Here is a 25,707-nt window from a genome sequence, read left to right on the forward strand (position 1 = left end):
AGTTCCTTTCCAACCCTAACTATTCTATGATTCTATTCTTTAAGAACCTATCAGTATACCATGTGCGTGACAAAGGCACAAAACAGCACTACAGAAAAGCAGCAAATAAGCAAAAGAAATTCGGAAAATCAACATGTGAAATAAACTCAGTTATCAGCATCTTGTACCTAACTGCACAGACTGAAGAGGCTACCAAGGTGTATTGTGTAACAGGCTGGCTATTGCAATGACCAGCTTGTAAGAAGGCCTGTGTGAAATCTTCAAAGGCACTGTACAGTAACAGTTTTGAGGCCATGGCAAGACAATCAGAATGCTGAATTTCAGCTGTGGGAAGGGGGGGGAGGAAGAGGAGGGGGGAGGAAGGGGGGGGGGGGGTGGTGGAGACAGACTACTAGAAGGAGTTCACCAGGAGTCTTTCAACACAGTTAGAAATAAAGGGGCCACCAGAAAAACATATCCTTTGCAGTGACATCTCTTGAGACTTCACTGATTTTGTGTGCTTGTGATTTCGAGGAACCCCACAATGCTTAAGCCAAATGATGGAGTTTCACACATTCACATAGGCCTGAGAATGTCACTGGCAGATTAAAGAAAACTGAATCTATCTTCATTTAACCAGCGTAAATAGCAGGGCTGCCCATCAGGAATACAAATAACCATTTTATATTAGGGAGGTATCAAGTGACAGAAGCACTGGCAGATAAAGCTGCTTGCAGGGAACATTTAAAAGCCTCACCAACATTTCTGACACACAGGAAGCAACTTGCCAATCCATGAAAACAGCTTTCTAAGTGTCATACCACAATGTGGATTTCACATGGAAGACTTACAGTCTTGAGCTCTAAGAGCTGGTGCAACAAGAAGTGTACATATATACATGCACATGTATATGTACATCCACACACCTACAAAATTGTCTTTGTTAGTCAAGAGACACACGTCCCCCCTCAGCTTTAAACAGTGCACGTAAAGCAGCTTTTATTTTGATTCCATATTGATTTCCGTTGTCAGATTGCTCAGTTTGAAAGACAGCCATGTAAACAAAAAAGCACTATTTTTTAATTCAAAATAAATCAAGTGCAACGTAACATGCCAGTAAGCCAAATTATCAAGTAGAAGAGGAATATACTGAATTTGAAAGTATACACTTCAAAGGGAAAGTAATTTTTTCTCAATAATTTTCCTTTTTGTTGAAGATCTGACAGCACAAGTTTTAAGCTGTCTGTGACTAAGTTAGTATAAAGAGTCAGACAATTTCTTTCCAGGGGAAATCCCTTCTATAACATCAGTGAGGGGACATCTCATCTTAGATATTCAACAGGAAGATTCATATTTGCTTATATGTACAGTATCAGGATTTTAGTAGGCTTGAAAAAAGCAATTTTACATTAAGTATTCCAGAGAGCTCTTGTGATTTACTCATACTTACCATGACTCAAGAGACCAAATCTAATACATAGTTATAGCAGCCAGCCACCCAATTTTAAGCTCTAAATAAACTTAAAATTGAGACTCCAACTTGCTTTGAAAAACATGCTTGACTTCATATTCAGTGTTTCCACGGTATCCCACTTTTTATTATTGACTTTTTAATCATATATTGCTAAAACCACATAGTGGTCAATTGCAGGACTTCAATCTAGTTGGGGCCCACTGTCCTGCATACAAAAAAGACAATATATTCTGTAATGATTCCACCTTAGTCAATAGCCTCTTTTCCATGTGAGCTAGCAAGATGCTTCTCATCCAAACAAAAAAAAAAAAAGCACCCCATAAGAAAAAAGCCAGCTCTTACCACTGATAATCTTCAATATTAACAGAAACCTAAGCTGAACATACAAAGACTTAAGATACTGAAACCTACATATAGAACAGTTCGATTAAAAAGCTTAGAAAAACCATGCATTTCTATTAATCTGAGAAAAAAACGTTCATTTAATCCATGTATATACATGCTGCTTACTCTCAGATCCTGTACCATGCTTTAACATCACCAGGATGCCCTGTGTCCTGGGTTCCCTAGTAGTAGTAAGAGAAAAATGACTGCTACTGCTGAACCCAGGATACTCTGTCTGTCAACAAAAACCAGTACTTTGACCTTACGTGAAAATCCTGGGTATACAAGTGTACTTATAGATATACGCATAAATAAGAATACATGGAATTTGCCCTATGGCAAATGCAATAACTAGAACGGGGGGGAATCAGATCCTCAAGCTGTATAGATAATTAGCAAGAGCTTTTCTAGTTATGGAGATTCTAGATTCCAGGAGTCCCCAAAACCAATTCTAACCAAAGCTGTGAGACCAGCATTAGCACAGCAAATGCATACTCTGAGAAATGATAAATTATTTTTTCCAGAGCTGTAACAAACAATTAAGGCTAATGTACATTTATAGATACTTCAATCATTCTGTGGGAAGATCAGATAAAGCTGAGAAGAAAAAAAACCTTCCATGATATGAAATTAATCCTGATTACTAAATACTGTCTTCCAGTAGAGGTGACCTACTTTTTAAACACATGGGTTTTTTAAAGTAATTCCTTTGGGAACAAGCTGAAGTTCAAATGAGGTTGTGACGTAGAAGGAACCAAGAGACAGCAAAGCATAGAAAAGATCAGATTTTTTTTCTTTATATCCCCCCCCCCCCCGAAATGTGATTTGGTATTGCTGAAGGAGACACACTTCTTGTAAAGCTGCTTTTTCAATTGCTGTTATCCCTTCAGGATATTTCATTTACACTCCTCCCCAGTACAATTTCTAAAAAGATTGTGTTTGCTCTTTCTCAATGATTCTTCAAGTTGGTGCATTTCAAAATATGTTTCTGCATAAAGCAGATGAACTGTCTGTGCTTTCTCCTAAAGTTCATCAGTCATAATTGGTATTCTGTGAGATGGACTTGACTTAGAAGGAACTGAGGTTTCAGATCCGTGCCCAAGGCACAGCCTCTTGTCAAACACTGCCACTAACAGGTGGCACTGCCAAGTATACTAATTCCCAGGCTTACAAGGAAAAATGCCAGGTTTTTAACATCACTAAGACAATTACATCTCTTAACTCATGCTGGTGGTTTATTGTGTATTTTGAAGTGCCAGTCTGTAGTTTAGAAAAGCACTGAATAGAACACAGCACCCCTAAACTGAGCATCTGCCTGCTGGAGGAGACACATGCTACATCAGCCAACAGATCTGCCTTTTAACACCACTGCAGAGCAGTCCCAAGATCTTACAGGTTACCTGTGAAAGGAAACAGCTTTTTCTAACTTTTGGTGAAGCAGGCCTAAAGAGGAAGGAAAAGTTCTTGTTCTGAAAGGAATAAATGCAGTCTTCCATCCCTAAAACACAAAGGTCCAGTATCTAATGCAGCTGAAGCTCATTTGATGACAGTACTACAGACACACACAGTCAAGGAATTTGATGTGAAATACCTCCTGTATACTTGCTTCCCCCATTTCTGGGAAAGAGTTACCCCAAAAGCTGTCAGGATTGATGGTCTAGAATGCAAATTAGGTCAGCCACTCAGGCCACGTATTTCAGTGAATAATGCGTTTATTTCAAGTCTAGCAGTGTTAAAGTGATTAGTCATTCCTCTGATGTACTGCAGCCAAAAAAGCGGATCTTCCCCCCACCTTTTTCTTTGCATTTTTATCACATTTTCATCTTCCGAAATAAAATTACACATTTAAAAACAAGCATCTTACTACTCAAAAAGGATGCCTATTTTTCACTGCCATCCCTAATCTTTACAATCAAGGATTAAGAAATATTTAAGACCTTAAAACCAAGCTCCTGGAGATGAGGCACAGATACTTATATGTCAGGCTTCATTTGAAACAGTATCTCCTATATAATAATATGAAAAAAACTGACAGCTTTTACAAGCAATTGCAACATTAACACTGAAAAGGCACTAGGAGGGAAGGGTGGGTATGTGAGGTGAGATGTTGGAACAGATGAAGAAGCAGCAGGACTTAAAGGACAGGTGCTCTGGATGAAGTTCTCCCAGAGACTGTGACAAGATTATGCTAAGGAAGGGAGGCCTTAGTAGGAAATGTAACAAGTATAGGGGAGTTAAGGGATAAGACACCAGAGGTAGGACAAGGAACATCCATAGGAGATTTCAAACAGTGTGACTTCAATCTTGACACTGATTTAGTATTTGAGATTAATCCAAAATGCCATTTACTTCATTTGAAACCTGGCAGCACCTAGGTACATTAAAAAAAAAACACCCCCAGAGCAACGGAAGCAAGCAAGCCAATAGTTCATTTTCAAATCAAATTTGTTCCATACTGTGCTAAACACTTCATCTCCAGTGAAACAAAATTAGTTATGATGGGAAATAAATGAAGAATTCATTTTGTGCGTGGGGGATACACACAGACACAAAGCACCTCCTAAAGAAGGGCTGTGGAGGCCCAAAAACCTCTATGGAAAGAAATGGGATGGACTGGGTGAAAGGACTGCTAAGAACAAAATGTTCAGTGGCAAAAACTGCACTAGGAACAGTTATTTTTGCTGAGGAAAATGGGATACGCAGGGTCTATGCAAGGGTCAGTAAAAGCAATACTGGTAACAGCTGAGGGTTGTTTACAAACAATTCTTTTTATTTTACCATTTCAAATCAGTGTTCAGGCCTTTATTTTCAAATGAGGAGTGACCCTGATAATCAGGGTAACACATCCACTTCTGAGAGGAGCTGCTCTGCACTGTGTAAAGACACAAGCCTTTGGAGGCGACACACACAGCACCTACAAGTAATACTGTTAGGTCAAGAGAAAAAGTGTAGCAAAACCTTCTTTCAACCACTGCATCCATATAAAGGGATGTGAGGCAACACCGTTTAAGTCACATTGCCAGTTGCTAGGGCATAGGATTAAATGTGTTTTGTACACAGCATCTGAAGAGTTTTACATTTTACAACATGCTGAATTCAAACAGCCATACCACATGGGCTCTTTCAAAAAGGCAAAAAAGAAACAGAACCCCTCTCCAAACCCCATACCAAATTTTAATCTTGAGACCACAGAAGAGTGTCAGCTGCAAATTCAATTTTTTTTGTCCATGACTATATAAAACCAGCCATGTTTTCCTTTGTTCAGGAGACAGAATCATCTATTAAGAATCAACCTAGAGAGAGGAGACAAAGTCAAAAGGACAAAGGTCAAATAAGAAGTGTGCACCCCAAATGGAAATGTGTTGACATGCTCTGTTCTCAAAACAACCACTAATTCTGATATCCCACCCTTCTCTGTGGTCTGAATAAAGTCTTTTAAACAATACAATCAGAGCCAACATAGAGGGACCTTCCCTTCTTTTACTAAGAAGTTACCCAAAAGGTAGCATTAAGCAAGAAAAGATTTTATGTTCAAGACAAATTTATTAGGTGGGGGCACAGAGGCCAGAAAGTAAAAAGCCAGACAAGATATAACACCATCAGCTGTTCAGATATGGAAGAGCTCAGGACATAAAATAAGCAGTAAGGCTGTGGACCTTCTTAATATAATCTCCACTGCTTTGCCCTCCCTGCTACTCGCTATTGCTTCACAACCTAAATGCAGGCAAGACTTGAAAATGTGCACGCTAATAGGAGTCTTGATAAGGAATGCAACACCACTATCACAAAGACTGTTGGATGGCACTCAAAGTTAATACAATTGTAAACTTAAAGATGAGACTGAGACAATAAATAGGTACACATAATTCCATCAATTAGGCTGTGCATATTCAAGAGATATAAGCCACAATATCAAAACAAAAGGCCAAGAGAACAGAATTTTGATTTGTCAACTATATTTGGCTATGAAGACTTAGGACATTCAAGCCTCCTGTTTTGAAATTTCAAGAACAGTCCCAATCTGAACAGGGTTTAATTCTTTGTACTTCCTATCTGTCTCTGTGTCCATTTGACTATATCCTTTCATATTTCTAACATATGCATGGTACACGTAAATTGCCCATGTTCAAGAAGCATTTGGACAATGCTCTGAGAGGTATGGTTTAACTTTTAGGCTGCCCTGTGTGAAGTCACAAGTCGGGCTCAATCTTTTTGGATCTCTTCCAGTTCAAGTGGTTTCAATGACTTACGTGGGTAAAACAGACACACAATATTGTATAACATTACTCTTGTAAAAGTTCAAATTTTAAACTATCCCATTATTGAACTAAGCTCTTACAATTAATTTTTTTTTCTCATTTGGAATTATGTTCAGGATATTTAGGAAATTAATAAATGAAGTAAGAGCCAGTTTCAAAATGTCAAGTACTTCACCTTGCATAGAACTGATGAGAAAGGCAAATTAACCATTTACAGCTTCTTCTCATACCTTTAACTGTGAATTTGTTCTTAATAAATCAAACTATATATTTCTATTTTTCCATTATTAATATGCATGTATATAATTTAATAAGCTTATATCTCAAAACACACTGTTAAATTTGAGACCTACTTTACTCTATGATCCAATGCTATACCTATTATTTTAGAACACACCACTGGGCAGTAGGGTAGCAAAGATGACAGCATGTTAGCTATCAAGTTACAAAGAGTTAACCGTTATCCTAAAGTAACATAAAAATAAAGGCATGTACCCACCGACACTTCTGTCAGTGGATCTTTCCTATCTGCAGAATAAAGGATAGGCAATGTCCTTTGTTCTTAGGATAGCTTGCACACAGGCTAGGGTAAGACTGCTTTTAGCAACACTCATGTTGTCCATGAATAAGAAGCCACTGAACTCTTCTCCTAAAGCACAGTTACACAGCTACAATTACACAGCAAATCATCTAACCCATCCCACACCAGAGAACAACAACAAGCCTAAATTGTCCCTTACAATGAGAACATGTAACATCTGCTATAGTTTGCAAAATGCTAGTTTGAGAATCAGTCAATCAAAAAGTTCATTTAAATATGGGCTGGGGACAAATGTATGCCTGATGAATGTGACACATTTCAAGTATATGCATAATAAAATTATTAAGTCAATCATGTGTCATTGTGTTATTTCACTGGTAACTGCTGAATGAGTTTAATAAGTACTACTTACTCTGAGAAATAGGATACCAAATTCCACATAAAAATTATTCTTAAATGACAGCTTTAAAAAATTAAAAAAATATGTAGGTAGAGCATGTGTCCATTTAAATCTGGTACACGCCACAAAACAACCCTACCTCAAACTGTGGGGTTATGAATATCACACAGCTTTGATTCTCAACTAAAAGGTAGCTTTAGAACATTATATTTAACATGTCACACATGAGCATTTCAAATTCATGTGAATATTAATGCCTACCTAAAGCCAATGCAGCAGTTTAAAAGACATGATTTTCTTCATACAAGCTACCAAGCCACAAATACACTTCATGAAATCAACTAAAACTGGATTTAGAAAGCCTAAAAAGTAGTATATTAGCTTCATATGAAGTATATAGGTCTGCTTAATTTCACATAAATGAAATAGAGGAGTTTACAACGACTGCTTAAGTAGAGCGGGAAAATGCACAGAATAAATTAATGTTTTGTTTTTAATAAATAGTCCACTATTATCCAATTTAGGAATTTATAGTCCTGAAAAAAATTGTGACCAAAGGCCTTAAACATTCAACTTCAATAGCAGTTGAGGGTCTCTGCTAGAAGACAGAATGTGAAGCTTCACCTGCACTAGGTTTCTTTCGCTGCTACATCTGGAACAACCGAGTTGATGACATTTTTTTAAATGCCCTAATACAGACTAACAAAAAGGAGCTTCAGGTATACTACAGCTAATCTCTATTGCTAAACGGCTATTGTGATACGCACCACCTTCCTAGCAGGTTAGCTAGTAATAAAGTCCTATCAACATGATTTTTCTGTACTTGTACACTACCCTCCTCCCCCAACCTCACCAGACAACTGAATCTGTAAATCAAGTGACAAAACCAGGAAAATTCTGTAATTATATACCAGCTACTGACAGATTAGAAGCAAGCACAAAGAACAGGAAATATTCTTAAAAAGAAAAAAAAACAACATAAAAGGAATTCATTGAGACACTTGTACACTAGATACGGATTTGAAAAGACAGAATAATCAATAAATTGGAAGCTATTTAAGTCAGCACACAAACAAGATTTTTGAGAACATCTCCTGACTTTGAAATTAGCCGTACTTCTGAAGCACTTAGATCACTAAAGAAAACCCTAGGCACTAAATACCATGCGAGTAATACAAATCCATAGTCCAGCAAATAAAACCAGAACCGATTTCTGACAAGAAGATATATCAAGCTGACATGTAGATCAGCTGAGAAGTGTTTGCACTGCAGCAACTGCTACTATCTGATTGTCAACCAGGCAACTAGCAATGTTTTCTATAACAAGAGATTAAGACCAACTCAAAGGAACTTTCCATAGAGACTACAGCCGATGTTTATTTTGTGGTTTTAGCACTGTATCTGCCAAAAATATTCTGAGATTAATTGGTTCGAGCAGTTGCATACAAAAAAAGAATATACTTAAATATGAACTCTGTTGCCTTAAAACATGGGAGAAGCCATACACCAAGGATCTATGAGTCTTCCATAAACACAGAGACTGGCTTTCAAACTGCCAAAGACAATTAATGTAACTTAAAGCATATTTTGCAAAACTAGAATCAACCTTTACTACAAACACTATCTTTTGTTGATCTTTTTCAACACAAAAGGATTTTTCTGCTCCCCATAGCCCAGAATTTTGTTACTGGCCCCTCAAACTAGCAATTTTTAGAACTGAGTTGGAAAGCTGAAACTTGATGTCTTGCAATGTTCTTGGAAGTTCTGTACGGTTTAGTGCTAAGCAAGCAACAACTTGCAGTGTTACAGATGGTGCATTTTTGAATCCACATCATAAATAATTAATTTTCCTTTAATTTTGTTTCCTTTTCCTCCAGTGTAATCATTATCAGTCATTTTAGCCTAAAAAACTTTGCCACTGCCAGTATAAAGAATTTTGAGCTACATGCATTTGTAGTCTGGACCAAATGTTTATGCTATGCATAAGCCTAAGGATCCTACAGCAGTACTGTACCTGCAACAAGCCTTCAAAGAGGACAAGTACAGGAAAGTAACAGCCAAAATTAGCTCTTGTACTAGAGCATCAGAAGAACACAGTGACTTTTTCTAGGTCATTTTCTTATAGTATAGCTAGTACTTCTCAAAACCCATTGAAGGAAAACTACACTGGTAACATCTCAAGAAGCAGTTTTTTCCATCTCAAGGCTACCAAGAGTTTGCAGAGACTTTCTACCTGCAGTTCATTATACATTTAATGCATTCTTTTTTCCCACCTGTTAAGAACCTGTTTGTGCCAGGCTAAATTAGAAGCATGGAAGGACTTCAAACTCCAGAAGTGAATTTTTAATCACAACAATTATTGTTACAATTAGCTCTAAGTTGTAATGTTTGCCACAAGAGCCATCAATCCATTCAGAGCAGCCTGAACTGGCCTGACTGCACATTTATCGTCCTCCAGCATCACAGTCCTCACAATCAGGATGAATCCTCGTACACACATAGCAAGCATCCATTCAGTGAAAGATTAGCATAATATTAAGACCATCTGAAGTACAGAAATGAAGAGCATTGAATATTTTATCGTGCAGCCATTTGGTTATGCACAAGAGGGAACAACCCAGCCAAGGTATCTGGTACAAAGTACCAGCATTACAGCTTTTTTACACAGTTTTAAGAACTCTGGTCAGCACCTGCATAACACAGAAGTCACAATGCACTTCCAGGGCCTACTCTTAAAGAAAGCCAGTCTGGCAAGAACCAAAATACCAGTCTGCTTTGGCACAAAATTAAGAGGGCACACAATACTCCACCTTCCTTATAAAGCTCAGTATTACAAGGCTAAACATCCAGATTTTTTTTTATATATATATTTTTTTTTTAAAGGAAAGGGCCTGTTTAAAATAATATTCCTCCCTCAGTTCATAAACCTAGCATGACAGTCAAGAGATACCACTCTACCACTTGCAGCTGACTGTTCCCTTTACCTGTCCTAGCTCAAAGAAGCTGAAAGCATTAAGTCATTTTCATGGCTGTCCCGATTCACCTACCTGATATAGGGATCCCTCCCAGACCTGTGCTGTGTTGTGGTGGGAGACTCAAGTCCAAGAAATTACTATTTGAGGTGGGATTTGCTGTGTGGTTCAAGTGCATGATGCTATTGCGTGGGAAGGCCATCCAAGGATAGCGAGCTGCTTGGCCTGGAAAACTGAAGGAGTTGTAAACTGCTCGATGCTGTTGAAACTGTGGGAACCTCTGTGGCATGACTGGAAAGGTGCTACTGAGAGAGTTGGCATTTGTGGGTGCAGCAGGATGCAGAAATCCAGAGCCTGGCCCTTTGGCAGTTGTAGTGTGTGGGGTAGGGTTCTGAAGAGATGTGGGCGAGAGGGAAGGTTGGTCTTGGACTGACAGTTCCTTCTCAATTAGGTCTGCTAAGGCTTTGCGGGTGATGTCAAAGGGATCAAACCCTAAGTCGTCCTCTTGCTGTTTGGAAGAACCAAACCCAAAAGCTGCTTGCCAGTCTGTGGAGGATGATACTGGTATAGTTTCTGTCAGAGAAAAGAGGAACAGGAGTTAGAACGAGAATTAGTAACTACCGATGCAAAAATTTCAGCCTCACTGAAATCTGAATCTATGTTGCCAGTTACCTTTATATAATACTTCTTTACATATTCCCCAAAGACACCTTATTCATCAGCTTAGAATGCCATTTTCACATCAAACTGTCAGATTTCTACTTAGGGTGAAATGGTAGAACTAGAAAATAGTATTTTTACTGCAGAATTGCTCTGTTCCTAAACTACAGAAAAGCCTTACCCAGTAAGTATTTTCAGTAATAGCACCAATTAGGAAGAGACGTCACTTGCTTAGAACATTCTTTACACATATATTACTTAATGGAAATGTGACCAAGTGAAGTTTAAATAAGGTAGTTATTCAGTTCAGTATTTTGCTTTCAGTATTAATGCTGTACTTCACCTCTGCTCTGCAAGAAAGGTAGAATGATGCTTCCTCTCAAAAGGGTAACATCTGAGCAGTGGTTAAGAAAAACAACAAAAAACCACCCAACCCCCCTCCCCACTGTCTCCCAATGAAAACCAACCAAATTCTTGAGCAGGTAAGAACTGACAAAACAGAAGGAACTATATCACTATATCACAAGATATTATTAAATATTTTGAGGCAGTGTTGCAATAAAGGGTTACCAGAATTTCCCTGCATTTTCAATTACTACTTTGTTTTATTATACTGTTTAAGTCTCTTATTCATGTTTAGGGAAGGCTTGGTCTAGTTTCATAGTATTTTTCCTCAAAACCGTGGTAAAGCAAGCTGATGAATACAAAATATTATCACTCACAACATTATCTCCCTCTGCTGGTAGGGAATCTGGTCTGCTGCCTCAAGTACTTCAAATTAAGCTCAGTATGCTCTAAGAAATCTATGCTTCTATTTTCACTCTAAACATCATGACAATAAATAGTTTCCAGACAGACAAAAACTTGTCCTTTGTATTCTTTTTAAACAGCAGCTATATGCTTTATATTAATTATGAAACAAACAATATCTCTACTACCTGGAAATTATCTCTCACTGCTACTTAATCCTCATAAAATTTGTGTGTACATTACCGTAACAGTAGCTAATTTCCTTGTAATAAATATTGTTTACAAACAGGACTACAACATCCGGAAGTCAGAGAAACATTAAAACCAATCACTAAGTAAACCAACCGTGTCCTAAAGTACCATTTACATTCTATTTATTACTGATGTACATTCCACTACTAATATTGTTTCATTTAATTTTCTAACAATTCCCTCAGATTTATAATTTGAGCACTTAATTACCAAGACTATATAAATACAACTAAAGATATGTTTCATTCATATGAAGTGATATTTCATAGGAAACTACCTTTCAGTTGATGTTATTAATCATATTTTTGTATTTTCTGAACATATATAATCTCGCTTCAGAAAGTGGAAGATTAGGCACCTTCAGACAACTATGCAGAATAGTAAAGAAAATTCTGAATTCTACTGCACAGCTTCTGATGTCAGAATTACAGATTATAACAAATTATTAAACCAACATATCATGACACCACATTTTCCTAACTCGCAATAAAACCCTGTAACATTAAATATTAAGCATACATATCACTTCCTATTATTTAGACAGGCACATGACTGAAGGAAACTAAAATAAGCATTCTGAATACTTAGCCATGCAGCTGGAAAACTCTGTAAAGTTTCTTTTAGAAGTAACCCATAAGCCAGTGCGATTCATTTGTAGTTGAGAGACAAATTTTAATCATTCATGAAGGTGAAAAAAAGTATGGAGGAAGTCCTGGAGTTTTTGGTTCTACATAGTTTTAGAAATCAGTTGCAAAAGCAAGCAATACCCAGCCATGTAACCTGTGTACAAACCTGATGTGAAGAGGCTCTGTGGTTCTGGTGCTGTGGGCCAGTCATTTGAAGTCTGTGGAGAGCTGGGGAATGGAGGAAGCCCACTAGGGATAGGGTTAGGGTGCCGAAAGTTGTCAGAGAAGAGTGACTGTGATTCTGTTACAGCCCCTTCAAAAGGAGACCGTGCACTGTGATTAGATGAACTGATGGGTATGACTGGATTGGGTTTTGTTAAACCAGGAGGTGGTGAAGGTGTATCACTATTTGTTATCTACAGGCAAGAGAGAAGAGAAACAATTAGGATATGAGTGTTTATATATAAAATATTCTTCACTAATACAATTGAAATATTTCCTCAATCTGTAACTCAGTTAAGAGTTAATCTATAACTCACTACACGATCAAACATTAAAATCAACTTAGCAGTAGCATTTTTTACTTCTGTTTAAAATTATGATATACTTCAGAAAGTACTGGCTTCTCCAACTACAAGCTGCACTAAGGCCTCAAACTTAATCCTTACTTTTACAGCATTTATCTTAATGTCTCACCTGCTGGGAGCTGTCACCATTTCCTATACTGAGTGAATCTGAAGGTTTGTCGATAGGGCTGCAAAAGTGGGAAGGGAAAAGAGACAGTAAGACACTCAAGCATTTAATTTTAAAAATCAGTATTTGCTTTTATAGTGGTAAAAAAGCCTTGAAACAAAAATGAAGTGAAATTAAACAGGAGGAATAAAGAAGGGAAAATGCCCACTTGAGACTTTTTTTAATATAATAAACATTTCAAACATTTGCCATATACTGGCACACTTCTTCCCACCACTCTCCACTCTGCTTGTTGACTGTCCTGTTAAGGAACAAAAGGAAAGTTTTAAACATGCTCATAGTATTGCTATGCCATTCAAAAAAACCAAAACTCTTGTACTATGGCGCTATTCCATAGCATTCTGTTCCATTTATGCTACTATGGGAAAGAAACTTGGGAACAAATTTGTTTTCCAAATACTTGTCAGTTCCCATACAAGTCTTAAATAACTCTGGGGAGAGGTAAAAGATTAAATTAACTACTTAGTTCTGATGGCAAGTTAATCTTCCCACCAGCCTTTGAGCTTTTACTAGCAGAAATTAGTTCCAAGGTAAGAAAACTGAGTTTTGAGATGACAAAGGGCGAAAAATGGAGGAAAGATACAGCATAAAAAATTCCCAACAAACTTAAAGAGAATAAAAGGTAAAACACAGCAGAAAACCACCTGAGAAAACTATTAACTAGAAATTAACATGACTTGGCTGAAATGGCACATCTCAGGATTCAAGATTTTGACAGGCATCTGTGCGTTGCCTTAATTATGCTAAATACCACAATAATGAGAAGTATTAATTTCAGTTCAGATTAAAATATCTGCTTTACAACTTCAGGATACTTTCATTTTTATCTACCCATAAGAGAAGATGCACAAGCATCAGGCTGCACAGCCCAAAACACTAGTCCTACCAACAAGGACCAGAAGAACGTGAATTCCAGTTCCATTTAAAAGCCAGAACGCAATACAAGTAAAATTACAGGCATAATGTATCAGCACAAATTATACATATAGTTACTATTTTAAGTGGGTGCAGACTTCAGATTCTAGCTAAACCTTGTTTTCAAACACCCCTTGCTGCTGCAAGGTTCAAATATGTATAGAGCCACATATCAAGGTCAAAAATTCATAAAGGTTGCTTCTCTCTGTAAGTGTTCTCTCCATCCCAGAATAACTAGTCAAACCCAGCAGAATTAATTCTTCTCCATTCTAAAGAAACTGTATAAGAGTAACCTGTCAATAAAACCCATTTTTGTGCAAAAGAACACCATTTGAGTCAGAGTAGCAAAAGAGATAACTGAAGCTGAAGTATTTACGATTATAAAAATCAGATGAATGTACTTGTAAACAAACATCACTCCAGTACGGATTTAGAGCAGCATGCTCAATGGTTGAGCAGCATGAATACAGTTCTTCCACTTAGAAGAAACTGCCCTGGGTTAGTAATTTCTTAATACCTATAACACAAGTATTTGCTGTAGACTCTTCACTACATAATCATTCTGATTGCCGAGCTGATATTCCAGCCAAATTCTTTTCTCAAAGCCGCTGATAGAAAGTCACAATGCTGCAGTTTAAAAAGCTATGTGTTAGACAACTTTTAATGACAATCTAAGTGCTGAAAAGGTTTACTATATTCGAACCTGAGCAAGGAGCCTTTAATTGTAAGGCAGGCCTCCACTCCTCAGAAATGAACACAATTCATTATCAACTACAAAAATTTTACTTAAATTTAGTACATTCTTTTCAAAAAAGATATGGAAGTTGTATGTTATTACTGAGATGCAACTACAGGATCTCTGATCACACCTCAGTGAGGCCGCTATTAAGCCTAAGAATAAGATACCACTTTGAACAGTACTCAGGGTTAATGCATTGGTTCAATATTGGCTACTTAATTGGTAACACCCACTGCTTGAAATACTAAGGTTTACCTTGTTGTTTTCCCATCCCACCTATGAATGAGCCCAATCGCTACTACCTAAGGGGGTCCATGAATATATATAAACTAACAGCATGACTACAGACGATCACGGGACCCACAAGTGATGGTTATGATGGAAGAGGACATCAGTTCCATTCAAGGAGGGCACCAAAGAGGAAAAAATATTGGTTAGCAATAAGGAAGTTGTTGAAAGCAGATGAATTACTTCCTCTGCACAAAAGCCTCAGATGAATCTTCTGCCCTGTTGGCTCCTGTTACACAGTAATAATCAGGGAACCCTTTACTCTGCAGTTGTTTCTGCAACACACCTCTGTAAAGAGGTGATGGACCTCAGCCCTAACATTTAGCTTCCTTCTGTTGAAGCTTTTCCAAACTACAAGCCTCCTGATGTATAGCAACTAGTGTGTTACTTTTGTGGAAGCTTCTGCACAGAAATTAAGGGTTTAGCTCTGGCTGGGACCATGAAGCTATATAAGCTGTTGATTCCACAGTTATTCAGTCCCCCTCAGCCTTTACCTGTACCACCCCTTATTAACTTCCTGTTAGGGTTCTCCTGTACAATCTGCCAATCAGTCTTTTTGACATGGGCTAGGCTAAGCCCAACTTGTTATGACCTGATCGGGATTTGAATCCAGTTCTCCAATCAGAGAGAGACTGGAGAATCATTCCCTCCACACCAACCAGTGAGAGAGAAAGCAAGCTATCTGAAGTATAAAAGGCAGCACAATTACCCGAAATCTGAGTATGCACCATCTGGAGTCATGTGTTCTGGGTCTGTGCCATTTTCTAATATAGGAGGCGTTTTCCTGTGTTCCATTGTTAAACCGTTGGCTGATTTACTTGAACTCTGTAATGATGGCCAGGCATCTTTGTTATTACTGTTGGGTCTGGAAAAAGGCAAGAGTAAAAAAAAAGAAAAAAAAAGAAAAAAAAAAAAGAAGAGTTCAAGTTATGAAGAAAGTGTTTCTAAAAATTATAAGTACTGGGGAAAGGAATCCTTGTGCCAGAAAATCCATAAGAATAGATTTATCTGGGTATCATTTCTCAGATTTTAAATGTTGATGACTTAAAAAAAAGAATTACTGGGGTAGGGAGGGGAGAGAGAAAACTGGGGGAATTCTGTTTTCTTCACTGAACAGACAGCTGCTCTGCCAATGCTGAAGTCCAAACTTGTCCATTTTGGGGGGGAGGTGGGGGAGGGAGAACAAAACAAAACCCAAAAAACTCCATCAGCTTCAAGTATCCAGACCTACTCACACCTCATTCAGAATTATCTGCTTTATCCCATATGTATTAAAGTTGTGCAAATCATGAACTAAATCACTTTTCAAGAAAACATTTTATATTCCAGGCACTATAAAGCCTGGCCACAACAGATGAAGTTTGTGTTTTATAACTACACAAGAGTCCACAGCTTTATTTACAGACCATGAGACCAGTCAGACCAACACACTGTTCATTTAAGTTACTGTTCACTTAACTGACAGTTTAAAGCCATAATTACTTCCCTTTTATAAAGCAAAATGAAATTTAATTTCAGAGTCCACATTAGATCTGAAGGAAGCTCAAGAATGAGCTCAAAGCCCAAGTTTTTTCTGAAAACAGTTACATTTTATACAAATTGAAATGAGCTGGAATATCATCTATAACTGAATGCATTCAAAGTCAGTGTCACCTAACCCTACAATCTTACTACAGCAGGTTTGCTTTTGTGTTCTCCACTTCTTTTATATTAATTTTTGCCTTCAGTTTTCTTAAGGATGCTGTTTTTAGTGTCCAAGTGCTTTCTGCATAAGGAAGAAGCCTTCAAAAATAGCTTTTAACACACGTGTTCCTCCTGATGCTCCCCTTCATTCATATGTTCATTATATGTTTCAACATTTACTCTACATCTTTAGGACAATTTAGTAAGCTCATCGTCAGAATGCTGATTATAGCAACATGTTCCTTACTCCTATTCAGATAAAATTGATATTACCAGTTACGCTCAAATCTCAGTATTTATAAAATGTGTTATTCTACCTCCATCTTTTCTCATATATGTACACAGATGAGAGCCTTAACCTGATTTACAGATCCCGTCTTTGCTTTGTACACATTTGAAATAAGTTAGAGATAGGAAGGCTATCAGATATTGAACACTAAAGAATAAAAACATATCATGAGCCAGTCATCTAACATTGTCACCCTTATAAAAAATGAGCTGTAATCCAGATATAACAAGACTTTCAATCCATTAACAGATTTATTTTAAATATCAAGATTTATGTCCACTGCAGTGCAAAGCCACCTCTATACTAAAAATAACTTTAAAATGCCAGTTATATGTCAGCTTTGCACCCAAGAAGAAAGGTAAATAAACTGTTTTATGCTTTGGGGTGTTTTTTTGTGCATATAGGCTTTTTTGATTTGGTTATGTTCAAAGCTGCATGCTATTTTCTAGAAGACCAGCCAGCGTTTAACAAGTGTTTTACACTTGTGGCATAAGAAAGCATTCATTTCAGTTCTTTAGGAAAAGGCCAGGAGAAGGAAAGGGGGGGGAGAAAAAAGAAAAAAGAAGAAAATAAAAGGAGGAAAAAATAGCTTGATCTGTTTTAATTGTGGAATATACGTTTAATTGTATGAGAGGGCAGTCAGTCAGTATGACTATCAAGTGACAAAGAGATGAATACCCACATACACAAAGTGGCACTAGGGGATTTTTACCTCTGCTTTCACCAGCAAGAAAAAAAAAGGTGTGAGGACCTTTCAAATTAGAACAATTTTGAAAAAGCATTTATGCACAGTTTAAAAATCTGTTTTCTATAACTGGATATTTATAACTAAACGTCTACTATTTAGACATCAACTTCTGTTCAATTCCAAAGTTAATGTACCCCAGAAACACAAGAACAACCAGAAAACTGTCAGAGGCTCTGACAAACTGCCAGAAATATTAATACTATATCAATAAATCAGACAAAACCAAGATCGCGACTGTGTAGAAAGCTGTGAAGGCGAACAACATGCATTCACCAGCTCATAAGCTACATTTTGTACTGATGAGACAGGACTTCAAGAAACATTCCAAAATCCCAGCTGCAAGAAGAAATTCACTTTGCAACCCAAAAGGTGGTGCCTAGCCATTAGCAAAAAACAGAGTCTGTGTTCTGATGATGCTGTTCAGCTGAAGAGAAATTAACTCCAGACCACTTGTTGCCATTTTTCCCACAAGTGCCAAAGTGTCAGCACCACGGACTGGCCAAGCTCCAATTCTTAATTCCTTTCTGAAGGCTTAAAAGTTTGCTGTCCATTCAGATAAAGCATTATTTCCTCATTGCTATAATTTGTTTTGCTGGGATGTAATTAAATTTCAAATGAACATTAGTTCAGACTTTTTAACATTAAATAATCAATACCCAAATGCAGAAAGTAGTGTACTGGCTCTACTAACTGCCCACTACTTTTCAAGTCAATATTGAACCAGTGACCCAAGAAATAAGAAGTGGCACAGTCCTTAAGAAAGATCCAACTGGAGGTCCCAACCACTTGCGGTCAAAGAGCATTTGATACTTCCCTCCAGAAGTTTCAGAAAATAATCCCAATATGACAATCGGGATATCAGTTCTCAGAATTATATTCTGCTCATTCAAGATCCATTGACAATACTTTAGATACAGTCCCCTCTTTATTGCTTAAAGCACAGTGACACTGCTAAGTGGCAAATTATCGTCTGAAAAAAAAATCAGCAGTGGATAAACTGGCACACAATACAAACCCTGATCACAAGGCCAAGGTGAGTGCAAAATGCAATCTAATTTTTACATTCCACTGTGCCCATCTCATTTTGAAAATCCTACAAAAAGGAGCATAGGAAATTGTTAACACTTTATTACTTTATCTTAAACGTAATATTTGAGTGGATAATTCACATAAGGACTGATGACCACAGGCTTTCATTTATTTTTGTATGACTATGTACTCATATGGACAGAAATCTTTTCATAACATACTGAACAAGCTACTTCAACAGAATATTAAGAAGCAGTAATGAGTGATATGCAATTACAACAGAGAAATACGTAACTGAAGTTTGCTAGATGAAAGCAATGATATTTTTTATTCACAATTCTTACTCATACAAAAGAAACTGATTTTACTTTCAATTTCCAAGATCTTTATATCTAATGTAAGGACTGCACTATAAATTATGATGTAAAAACCAATAAAACACATGTATCAAGACTCAAAGGTATCTCAGTTGTCAGTGCACAAACTGACATCAGGACACAATACCAGGAAAACTAGCACCTGGTCTTTATATTAATATAAACACATAATATTCTTCTAAACTACAAGGCCATCTTTCAGAGTAAGAATACCTTGTTCCCAACTAGTGATCCAAATGCACTTGGCAGAAAATCAGTTCTTTATTAAGTAAGATTCACACTCGCTTTGTATTAAAATAAAGTGATGCATGTGTGTCTGCACAGGCAAAACCAGTCTCAGTTTATCGTGTAAAAAGCAGTGGGCAACTTAGTGGATACAATAGGAATAAAAAAGGTTTCTTTGGGAATAACCAGAAAGAAAACAGCCAGGCAGTTCAGCATTAGTACTTACGCATCATACCTCTGCAGTGCTGTCACTTTGTTCTTGTTCTTGTCAACTGTACCCGTAGATAATTGGAGAAAGTTAGGGTTTAGTTTGTATAATTCTTGCAGTAGTTTCTGTTCATATTCCTGGTGCTTACCCGCCTAAGATAAAAAGACAGTGAACAAGTACTTGTATAATATTTTTCTCAAGATTTAAAATCCCAAAATCATATAACTTAGGTATCTAAATCCCAAAGCTAAGTAACTGAGCTTTAACAACTGAACAGGTAAACCCTGACAAATGCAAAGCAGTGATTCTCAATTTCAGCAGGTGTAATCTCAACAAATTTACAGCTTGTAAATACATCCAAGTGATTTCTAGACAAGTCTATAAATTTCTTTTGAGAGTTTTAAAGCAGAAAAATAGTTACAACCTTATTAGAATTTGCTCTTCAGTTCTAATCAAGAGCTTCACAATATACTTTCTAAATCATGAACAGCTAAATCTCCCAGGCAGTCTGCATTTGATATGTCAAGCATACGAAGCTTTTCAAAAGATGGGAAGGAGCAAAGAGTCTCAAACCAGAAGTTCCAAAATGGAGGCAATTTTATACTAGTTTAATAAAACCCGCTGAGGTGGTCCGAGTGTGAACTATCACATGACAATCAGTATATTCTGAGCAATAACTGATAAATCATTATTTTTTAATAACTTAAAAATTGAAAGTCTTAACTCCTTCAATTAATTCATGAGAACAATTTCTTGCTTTCAGATATTGAAGAGTATTTTTCAGTCTAGTTTATCTGTAACATTCTGTGGCTAAATAGCTAAAACAACACCAGCAAGATCCACACCCCCAACATTTAAAGTGGTATCTAAAATACATTCAAGATGGACATTCCCATTTTTGTAGGCTGTTACACTACTCCAACATAAGAACTACTACTTGCAAGTATTGTAATGAGCTGAATCAAGATACAAAACAGTATAGTAAAAACTTTTCTTGAAAAGCATTACTTGCTTTAAAAAATATAGAATAATAGGAATAGCTGACAAAATTCAAAAAACAGTAAGGATGAGAAACTAGATTCCCTTATGGGCTCCTTTAGAAAGGCAGGTGCATAACCCGTTCGAATACTCCAAGTCAGTCAAACACTACAAATATCTCAAATTTTTCGCTACTTCATTCTCCATTTCTCTGATACTGACTGGTTCTGAACATGTCTCTAGGTAGTCAGCCTACACAACCCTCAAAAAAGACACTGAAACATCTAGTGTATGCATCATTTTTATCAACTCTGTCAGTACAACCAAGTTACTACTTACAGTAGAAAAAAGTATGGTTCTAGAGTGTAGTTCACCTAAATGCAAACTTTACGATATATACTGCACCCTGGAAATGCTTCTTTTACCATCCACTATGAATGGAATATAAGCAACTAGCTCAGATGGACAGATCTGCACTGCAAACATTAAACAGCCAAGTAAGGCAACGCTTTCCTAGATATCTCATCTTGCTTAAGACTTCAGTGGCAAAAGACTGAACATCAGCCTACTCCTAAGCTCACTCAGCTGCCACATAAATGTAAGAAAGACACAAGATTAAAAACCTATATAGGAGCTTACAATAATTGTACTTTATTTACGACAAGCAACCCAGGGCCCAAACTTAGCATCTCCAACTTACACTAACCCTAAACTCCCAACCTGACTTTCAGAGACTTCCTGAAGTTCTACCAGTACTTTTCACCGTTTTCAGTTTGTCACAATGTTTAGTTCTATTAGCAATTATTGAGCCCAGAACATAAGTTAATCCATTAAGAATTCTATTTTTTTCTAAATAATCAAAGTTTGTGACAACGAACATTCAATCTCATTAAATAAATGTGTCATTCACTGACACTAACGCAAACTCCACAAAGCACCACACACTCCAGTCATTTCCAACAATTTCAAAAAAAAAGCAGTAAGAAATCAAAAAGAAAGTTTAAGAAATATAACAAGGAACAAGAAAGGAAAATTCATTTAAGTCACCATGATCAACTAGGATCCACTCAAGATTTCTAAAGAAACTCTTACACAGTGATGTTGTCCGGGAAGCTAGGGACCAGGTTAGGAAAGCTAAGGCCCAGTTAGAATTAAACTTGGCTGGGGATGTGAAAGGTAACAGGAAGGGATTCTACAGGTACATAGCAAATAAAAAACAGACTAGGGAGAATGCAGGCCCCCTCAGGAAGCTATCAGGAGAACTGGCTACACAGGATTTGGAGAAGGCTGAGGTTCTGAATGACTTTGCCTCGGTCTTCACTGGCAAAGACTCTGACTACACCACCCAAGTCTTGGAAGGCAGACACAAGGACTGTGAGAATGAAAACCTTAGGCCCACTGTAGGAGAGGGTCTGTTTCGAGACCATCGTAAGAACCTGAATGTGCACAAGTCCATGGGTCCTGATGAAATCCATCCGTGGGTCCTGAAGGAGCTGGCGAATGAAGTTGCTAAGCAACTGGCCATCATATTTGAAAAATCATGGCAGTCAGGTGAAGTTCCCGATGACTGGAAAAAGGGAAATATAACCCCCATTTTCAAGAAGGGGAAAATGGATGACCCAGGGAATTACAGATCAGTCAGTCTCACCTCTGTACCTGGCAAAATCTTGGAGCAGATTCTCCTGGAAGACATGATAAGGCACATGAAAAACAACAAGGTGCTTGGTGACAGCCAGCATGGCTTCACTAAGGGGAAATCCTGCCTGACCAGTTCAGTGGCCTTCTATGATGGGGCTACAGAACTGATGGACAGGGGTAGACCAGCTGACATCATCTACCTGGACTTGTGTAAAGCGTTCAACACTGTCCCACACAACATCCTTGTCTCTAAATTGGAGAGACATCAATTTGATGCATGGACCACTCGGTGGATAAAGAACTGGCTGGATGGCTGCACACAAAGAGTTGTGGTCAATGGCTCAATGTCCGGCTGGAGACCAGTAATGAGTAGTGTCCCTCAGGGATCGGTGTTGGGACCGGTGTTGTTCAACATCTTTGTCGCTGACACGGACAGTGGGATTGAGTGCACCCTCAGCAAGTTTGCTGATGACACCAAACTGTGTGGTTCGGTTGATAGGCTACAGGGCCAAGTGCAAGCTCTATACCTGGGTCAGAGCGATCCCAGGCACAGCTACAGGTTGGGAAGAGATTCAGAGAAGCCCTGTGGAGAAGTACTTGGGTGTGCTGGTCGATAAGAAAACGAACATGAGCTGGCAGTGTGTGCTCACAGCCCAGAAAGCCAAGCGTATCCTGGCCTGCATCAAAAGGAGCGTGACCAGCAGGTCGAAGGAGGTGATCCTGCCCTCTACTCCGCTCTCATGAGACTTCACTTGGAGTACTGTGCGCAGTTCTGGTATCCTCAACATAAAAAAAAACATGGAACTGTTGGAACAAGTCCAGAGAAGGGCCACGAGGATGATCAGGGGACTGGAGCACCTCCTGTATGAAGACAGGCTGAGAAAGTTGGGGCTGTTCAGCCTGGAGAAGAAAAGGCTGCATGGAGACCTCACAGCAGCCTTCCAGTATCTGCAGGGGGCCTATAGCGATACTTTGGAGGACTCTTCATTAGGGACTGTAGTGACAGGACAAGGGGTAACGGGTTAAAACTTAAACAGGGGAAGTTTAGATTGGATATAAGGAGGAAGTTCTTTCCTGTTAGGGTGGTGAGGCACTGGAATGGTTTGCCCAGGGAAGTTGTGAATGCCCCATCCCTGGTGGTGTTCAAGGCCAGGATGGACAGAGCCTTGGGTGACAGTTTAGTGTGAGGTGTCCCTGCCCACAGCAGGGGGGGTTGGAACTTGATGATCTTAAGGTCCTTTCCAACCCTAACTATTCTGTGATTCTATGATTATGTGAGATTGAATTCCTGGTCAAGGTATGCAGCCTATCAATTTTAACTGGCAGTTAGGCCAGAGGACTTGACAGATTGCCACTGCCTTCTATAAAGTGCTGTAGAAAAGATCCTGTTAACTACGGGCTTAAGTTCAACCTCCATCGCTGAGACTATTAGAAGTTCATTGATAAACACCATCTGCCAGGAATCAGGCTGTACATCTTCTGTAAAGGGGAATTCTACTTGACTAGCATGATGGGATTTTATGATAGCGTCCATAAGCATAAATAAAGAGGATTCACAAAATTTCAAAAAAAGCTTTTGTTTGATGATGTTTCCCACTGGAAGTTATTCACGAAGCTGCCCTGGGATGAAGAAAAGGTTCCTGTGTGGATTGAAGCTGGTTCAAGGATAGAAAGGCAAAGGTATGACTGGCTGCTCTTTCAGGGTGCAGAAGCAACTGACGACTATGAACGGTATCAATTTTACGCAACATCATAAGTACACATAAGAAAGGAGTGAAGAGCAAGTTCTTTGCTGACACTATCAAGCTCTCTGGGTAGGAAACTGCTTTGCTGAGAATGAGGAATTCCAAAAGAGCCTCAAAAAACTTGTCAAGAAGGTTACCAGAGTCATGTCAGGTAACAAAACACAGCCTAAAACTCATACTAACAATCTGTGGACTAGTTGTTACAGCTCTGAGAAGAGATAATGAAGTTACTGCCAACAAATTTCTGAAGCTGTTAGTTGATCATGCACTGGCAATCAAACACAAAATATGTGCTGGTCATCATTTGGATGGGGACTTAAAGAACAGAACAACCCACATACCATATAACCTCAGTCTTTTATTTGCACACAGTTTCTACATTCTTCACAAGCTAAAAGGGCTATGTGAATTAAGACAGCATGATCAAATCACAGCCATGGTAACTGGCCACACACACGAAACCTATAGGAAAACCCAGATCTGCCTTAATTTTTTTTCACAGAGACTTAAAAGAGTGTGCTGCCTTGCACTGGTATGGACAAAATGCAAGTAGCTAACTTGATGTTATCTGAATTCTCTGCCAAGAATAAACTCCATCTTTTCAACCCTAGGTAGGCTTTACAGCCTTTAAAAGCAGCACACAATGAAAAAATATAACTTGCAATATCCAACTGGTTAATCACTTTCTGGATTTCAAAGTTCATCTCTGCCATAACATTCAGCAGAAGGCTATGTTATACACATATTTGAATAAATCATATATAGTAATACACATACATGCCACATTTAATGCCATTCCCACTCATTACACATACCTGCATTTCTTCTTTTGTGAAACTGGCTGCTTCATCTCCCAGCTCATGTAGATACATACAGTCTGGTTTTGGACACTGCATATTTTTTAGAAAATAACTGCAATATTTTGTTGTACCTAATGATGCCTGAAAAAAAAAAAATCATTACTTAGGTACTTGAAGTTACGGTTGCCTTTCACAGTGCACGAAAAACAAACCCCGAAACAGCTGTATTTCAGGAAATAAAAAAAAATTCCTTCACAAGATTTGGAGTTCCACCATAGCGCATTTTTTTTTATGCAGATGGACTAGGAAGTCCATTTGTGAGAAATCTATATACTTGAGGATTAGATAATTAGGATGTATTTCTATTTTCATCCTATCTAAATAAACATCAAATGAAGAGCCTCTGTAAATATTTGCATTCATAATGCTAAGAAGACAAATAAGTAGTCATGAATTTGCATTACATGAAACTGGTTAATGTTTTGTAGCGGGATCAGGAAATTAATATTAACTAGATGATTTTCTACAGTCATTGATTTCGCCCAGTCAGCTTGAATACCTGTTTACACAGACACCTGTATCTAGTGGAGTGCCTCAAGGGTCAGTACTGGGACCAGTATTATTTAATATATTCATCAGCGATTTAGATGAGGGAATTGAGTGTACTATCAGCAAGTTTGCTGATGACACTAAGCTGGGAGGAGTGGCTGACACGCCAGAAGGCTGTGCTGCCATCCAGCGAGACCTGGACAGGCTGGAGAGTTGGGCAGGGAGCAACTTGATGAAATATAACAAGGGAAAGTGTAGAGTCCTGCATCTGGGCAGGAACAACCCCAGGTTCCAGTATAGGTTGGGGAACGACCTGTTAGAGAGCAGTGTAGGGGAGAGGGACCTGGGGGTCATAGTGGACGACAGGATGACCCTGAGCCAACACTGTGCCCTTGTGGCCAAGAAGGCCAATGGCATCCTGGGGTGTATTAGAAGGGGGGTGATTA

At 38.2% G+C, this 25,707-nt stretch overlaps 1 protein-coding gene across 9 annotated transcripts in view; it reads right to left on the reverse strand.

Annotated features, from left to right (window-relative positions):
* CNOT4 (CCR4-NOT transcription complex subunit 4) overlaps positions 1–25,707 on the reverse strand; it is an 85,438-nt gene that overhangs the window by 10,951 nt on the left and 48,780 nt on the right. For 4 of the 9 annotated variants that reach the window (XM_061476408.1, XM_061476409.1, XM_061476415.1 and 1 more), the window contains 6 exons: positions 24,728–24,853; positions 19,570–19,703; positions 15,702–15,857; positions 12,994–13,051; positions 12,464–12,713; positions 10,085–10,582 (listed from right to left, as the gene is read on the reverse strand). In XM_061476408.1, the coding sequence (XP_061332392.1) occupies positions 10,085–10,582; positions 12,464–12,713; positions 12,994–13,051; positions 15,702–15,857; positions 19,570–19,703; positions 24,728–24,853 (1,222 nt within the window). The remainder of the gene's footprint in view (positions 1–10,084; positions 10,583–12,463; positions 12,714–12,993; positions 13,052–15,701; positions 15,858–19,569; positions 19,704–24,727; positions 24,854–25,707) is intronic. The other 5 variants (XM_061476413.1, XM_061476416.1, XM_061476417.1 and 2 more) reach the window with 3 other exon arrangements.

The sequence above is a fragment of the Pezoporus flaviventris genome, unplaced genomic scaffold (genome assembly GCF_033815535.1).
Source record: "Pezoporus flaviventris isolate CSIRO_AGI_PZ_B2104156 unplaced genomic scaffold, CSIRO_AGI_Pfla_v1 ptg000096l, whole genome shotgun sequence".
NCBI classification, from domain to species: domain Eukaryota; kingdom Metazoa; phylum Chordata; class Aves; order Psittaciformes; family Psittacidae; genus Pezoporus; species Pezoporus flaviventris.